At 29.0% G+C, this 6,000-nt stretch overlaps 1 protein-coding gene across 50 annotated transcripts in view; it reads right to left on the bottom strand.

Annotated features, from left to right (window-relative positions):
- LOC145247411 (uncharacterized) overlaps nt 1-6,000 on the bottom strand; it is a 116,850-nt gene that overhangs the window by 6,161 nt on the left and 104,689 nt on the right. For all 50 annotated transcript variants that reach the window (XM_080109128.1, XM_080109129.1, XM_080109141.1 and 47 more), the window contains 3 exons: nt 5,141-5,185; nt 1,916-1,942; nt 980-1,012 (listed from right to left, as the gene is read on the bottom strand). In XM_080109128.1, coding sequence (XP_079965254.1) covers nt 980-1,012; nt 1,916-1,942; nt 5,141-5,185 — 105 coding nt within the window. The remainder of the gene's footprint in view (nt 1-979; nt 1,013-1,915; nt 1,943-5,140; nt 5,186-6,000) is intronic.

The following is a 6,000-nucleotide window of genomic DNA, read 5'->3' as shown; positions in this document are numbered from 1 at the left end:
TATATATATATATATATATATATATATATATATATATATAAAGAAATAAAAATTACAATAAGTTTACCAAGGTAATCAAAATGGTAAACTTAAAATATATAAATATTAAAGAGTTAATATTTACAAGTAAAGTAATCTCAGCCAGATGTAAAAGCTCAATAAAACCGAAAAGGAAATAGATATAATATATAATATGAACAAATATGATTAATAAAACATGTTAAAAGACATCTTGAAAAAGAGTTAAAAACATATTTAATTTTAAAAAGGAAGCACAAGATAAGTGGATAGTCCTTAATCCGTGGAGTTTCGAAGAAATACTCTCCTTCTCATCAGAGATTAGTAAAATGCGGGATCGGATTTTGCATGTAAAAGTATTTAATGAAACTACAAGTAAGTCACAGATCTTACTTGGTTAAAAAAAGGGTGAGGTAAGGGGAGTAGGAGGTAAAAGAAAAATGATAAAAAGATTTCACATGAATGGATAGTCCAGTGAAGGGTAAAAAATCCAAGAATGGTAAAATCCAAACATCGTAGAATTACATGCAAAATCCGATCCCGCATTTTGCTAATTCCTGCCCTCTGATGAGAAGGAAAGTATTTCTTCGAAACTCCGCGGATTAAGGACTATCCACTTATCTTGTGCTTCCTTTTTAAAATTAAATATGTTTTTAACTCTTTTTCAAGATGTCTTTTAACATGTTTTATTGATCATTTGTTCATATATATATATATATATATATATATATATATATATATATATATATATATATATCTGTATGAGATACCATGAATGTTGATCAGGTGGTCTATCTATGGATCTATCTATCTATCTATCTATCTATCTATCTATCTATCTATCTATCTATATATATATATATATATATATATATATATATATATATATATATAGACCACCTGATCGACATTCATGGTATCTCATACAGATACTCATAATAAATAATATTTTAAAACTTACCTCTGGAATGCACTTTCTTTTTGTCTGGAGTTCCTGGAATTGTGAAAATTTCAAAGTTCAAAAGAAAGATAATCAAAAGAAAAGAAAAGAGAATCCAAAGGAAATAACTCTATGTGGGCGTAGTAAAAAAGACAAAACCAAAAAAAACAAAAAAAAAAAAAAAAACAACAACAACAACAACAGCAGCAGCAGCAACAACAAAAAATCTTAAAAAAATAAGCGTTGTTTTTGTAAATATGCTGAGTCCTGATACTGTATTTATTTTCGATTTGATTAATTTTCTTAAGAAAATGTTACAGCTTTTATTTTTTCCCCCCACAAATATTTAATTTATTGCCCCAGTCAAGGGAAATAAATCTGTGTGGACAAATACAGAATTAACGCCCTTTTATAAAATGGTCATTATTAAAAAAAAACAAAAACAAAAACAATATCATCATTTTCTGAAAGGAATTAAATCAAATTACATTTTATTTTTCTTAAAAAAATAACTAGTTTTTTTTTTTATACGATGTTACCCAGAAATGTATTTATTTTCAATCTATTTTGCTTTCCTTATTTTTAAACTATCCTATTTTTTAAAGAATATTTTTTTGTTCCAATCAAAGGGAAGTAACTCCGCATAGACGCACACAGAGTTACGTTCCCTGGAAACCATTTAAAATTATTCCGATCTATAAAGTATTTTCTCGAAGGATGAAGTCGAATTACCATTTATTTTTCTTAACAGCATTCTGCAATGATTCACATGATGCATAATAAAAATAAATCAACCAGAATCAAATATCGATTTCATAGGACGAAAACTATCAATGTTTAAGAAAGTAGAAAATGACTGACTTATATATCAGAGTTTTCCAAAACTAACAGCGTCTGATTTTCACAAATTGTTGTAATTGTCAGAACAAAACAGTTGCAAAAATATTTTAAACTTACCATCAACAATGATTTCGGTTTTTCCTCCTAAAATGACAATGATATCACATTAAATTCATTGCACAACTTGAACGATTGTTTATTATTGTCAATATAATTATACAGACACATTTATGTGTGTAGGTAGATTATCATCCTCCACCCCCTTTTTAAAAGATGGTACCATCTGATCGCCAAAAATGCAATGTAAAAAAATAAAAGATAATTTAAAAAAATTTCATCTTATGACACTTAAGTGTCGAACCTGAAACTAAATCTATAATACACTTTTTTGGCTTTCAGACTAGAATAAAATTGTAACTTGTGTTTTGTGCAAAGATAGTAAAATAATATCCTGGTGTAACGTTACCCAACACTTTGTAGCCTCAGTTGCAAAATAAACAAAGAATAGGAAAGAACTTCAACTCCCTTTTTCCAAATAATGCAGTTGGAGAGGTTCTTATGGAGCCAAATAAATACGTGATGGTTCTCAGAATTTTGTGCCATTAACAAACTCAAGCGGCCGAAAAAGTCTCACGTGGCAAAGCCTATCAATTCACTCATCTTTATAATGATCAGGTTGAACATAAATTTGTCAAGAAGATCAGCATATTTTAATCGCTTTTGCATGTTCGGTGTTTGTTACCGATTCCATTATTAATGAATGCACAAAAGTATCGATGCAAGTCATATTCCATATGAGTGGTTTGCTGTTATTAAAATATGAAAGAACCTACAATACAATAGGTATTGCATTTTGACATTAGATAATCCCTAGAGATATTCGTAGAAGAGACAGACAGAAATGAAAAAGCAGACGAGCAAAAACATAAATACATAAGCAATAATCATTCAAAATCCAAATTAAAAACAGAATTAATTAATTAGCTGTATTTTTGGAAAAACTATTTTCTGAAAAAGAAAAAAAGGGAGCAGTTAGAATCTTTAAAATGATCATTTTTTGCTCACATTTGAAAATATAAAATTTAAAACTGATGCAGTCAAAATTAGAGTTAATCCTAATCTTAATGCTGATTCTAATTTTAATCTTAACCCTCATCTTAATCCTAATTTTAATTTTAATTTAATTCTGATCTTAACCCTAATTCTAATCTCAATCTTAATTCTAATCTTAATTCTGATCTTAATTTTTATTCTAATCTTTATCTTAATTCTAATCTTAATATTAATTCTGATCTTCCCACGCTTTCAACTATTAAATTAAAACCAAGTGCAAATGGTGCCTGTTCATTTGTGAAATTGAAAAAATAATGGCTAATGTATTACTGTAAATTTTTGGCAGATATTTGGTGATTTCTTTCAGATTTGAAAGATCTGAAAGCAAAATAAAAAAAGGAATTCATTTGATGAATAATAATCTAAAATATAAATGGCAGTTGTCTGTGCATATGAAAGTATGTATGTACATATGTCCATTTAAAACTAAAAACGACCCCCCCCAAAGGAGTTGCGGGTGGGTGGGTGGAAATCACCCTTTATTTGAGAACTAAGTGGAATAAATCAGTCCTATGAATACCACTGGTTTCAGAGACTAGATGGAGACATTCATACCATGTTTAACCGCATGCTACAAACACGTTCCTTTCACACCACTTTGGTGTCTCTTGTATTCTTTATGATAAATACATATTATATTTATACACTTTACACTACTTGTGGTTTCTTTCATTTGTGACCCCTAGCACAAAGTATTTTTTGATCGGCACTGTCCTGGATCAATAATATCTAAAATCTAGAAAAAATTATTCATTCTTTGACTTCAAACTGACACAGATTTCGTCAGGGGAGGAGGTCGGTTTTCCAGCAATTTAAAGGGAAGTAACTGATTTTTTCACTTTATATATTCAGTTATGCCGACCATTTCTCCAGGAATCTATAAAGCCAAGTTGTCTGTTTGTATGCGTGTGTGTATCTCCAGAGAGAAGAATAGGCTGTTCAGAGAATGGAAAGGGCCATTAAGAAAGGAGGGAAACTGGGGGAGAGAGGTAGAAGCTTAGAAAGAAATATGTTACAGTATTGCTCTGGGCAACACCAAATAGCGTTGTTAGTTATATTATATAACTATGTTAACATCTTATTCGGTTTCACTGGCGATAAAGAAATAAACCAAGACAAATATATTTGTTAAATATAACATGTACGTCAACTAGTGATCAATTTAAGTATTTATGTTCACTGAATGATTGTTCCTAAGTTAGGCAGAATTTAAGGGTCAGCAAAGATTTAAGATATTGACCTTTGAGACCATCGTTCTTCCATGGGGCTATAGCTACAGAAAGTAATGTCAGACACAAACAAAATGACTTGAGAATCAACGGTAAATTAAAAGCATTGACACCCCAAATCTTTCTTCTCTCCACCACTAGAAAGATGCAAGGAGCCATTTAGATTTCAAGCAATCCTAGATTAAGCAGTACTAGTACAATTTTGAATAAACTGGTGCAGAAATACATAACCAGACAAAACGCTGAATCAAAAGAGATGGTATAAAAATCAAAACAGAAACAATTCATATGAAAACCTCACTGTATGCTTATTTTTATATGACAATTTATATATTTTTATATGACAATTTAGTTATTTTTATATGACAATTTATATATTTTTATATGACAATTTAGTTATTTTTATATGACAATTTATATATTTTTATATGACAATTTAGTTATTTTTATATGAAAATTTAGTTATTTTTATATGAAAATTTAGTTATTTTTATATGACAATTTACATATTTCTATATGATAATATAGATATTTTTATATGACAATTTAGTTATTTTTATATGACAATTTAGATATTTTATATGACAATTTAATTATTTTATATGAAAATTTATTATAAAATAAATGTCTTCACAGAAAAGCTCATAGTTAACACTTTTTTGATAACTTGTGTTTCTTATGAATAAACTAAAAATTGTTAAAACCGTTATTAATGAAAAAACGATTTATTACAGATTAAAAAAAACAACATTTTTTGGTAACTTGTACAGCTTTTGAACTGGGTAAATATCGATTAGGGTAAGATTAGCTTGAAGTAAGTTTAGCTTTAGGGTTAGAATAAAAACACAAAGTTTTGAACTAAAATGCTATTAATGAATCTCGGGCTGCACCGGGTAAGGACATCTTGTAGCAAAAAAAAATAAATAAATAAAAAATAAATAAAAATAAATAAATAATAATACCCCCCCCCCCAAAAAAAAAAAAAAAAAAAAAATATTACCTTTTGATAGAATTTTCTTCTCAGGTTGGTTCTCTTGTCTTTTTACTGAAAAAACAAAAAACAAAAAAAAAAACAACAGTTTTGGCTTTCACTCATGGTGTAACTTATAAATATTAAATTGATATTTTTTTTTAGAATTTATCTAATTTTGGATCATCAGCATCTTATTACTTATCCTTCATCTACTCCCCCTCCATCTCAATGTTCATGCTTACTTATAAATTTTGTCCTCACGTGACCAGCGAAGGATGCGAGGTGTTTTAGTCGCAATTAACCACAGAAGATGTATCATCATTAATTTCATCTCAACAGAAAAAAGGCAACGTTCTCTGCCCATGTTTCTGCTCCCTGGAACAGCCTGCTATACGAGATCATGATGATGCCTACTACAATCGACAAACATTCAAACGGTATTTAAATGTAATATCGTCTGTCTTTTCACATGACTTGTGCACTATACTATTTTATTTTGGCCAATAAAATTGATCATCATCATCATCATCATCATCATGCAGTTAAAGGGACGGTTAGAATCTTAAAAAGATCTCTCAGTTGGAATGTATGCACTAGTGGGTGAATGTCTGGCATCTGATAAGATGTTCCATGTCTAGCTAGAACAAAATAATAAGAAAATTAAAAAAACAAAAACAGAAACAAACAAACAAACAAACAAACAAAAACAAACTTGGTAAACAGGACAAACATAGACTGAAATTTATTTGTACCAAATATGCTTGGATTGTAAAAAGGATTCCAAATTTTATTAACGATTTCATCGACGGCATTAGAGGAGGACACCTTAAAGATTTTGTTTTTGAAATGTTTCTTAATAATAAATTACCAGTACGGGACGAGGTAGT

The sequence above is a fragment of the Euprymna scolopes genome, chromosome 25 (genome assembly GCF_053919585.1).
Source record: "Euprymna scolopes isolate OS-2025 chromosome 25, ASM5391958v1, whole genome shotgun sequence".
In the NCBI taxonomy this organism is placed as follows: domain Eukaryota; kingdom Metazoa; phylum Mollusca; class Cephalopoda; order Sepiida; family Sepiolidae; genus Euprymna; species Euprymna scolopes.
This window is presented reverse-complemented; position numbering and strand designations above follow the sequence as displayed.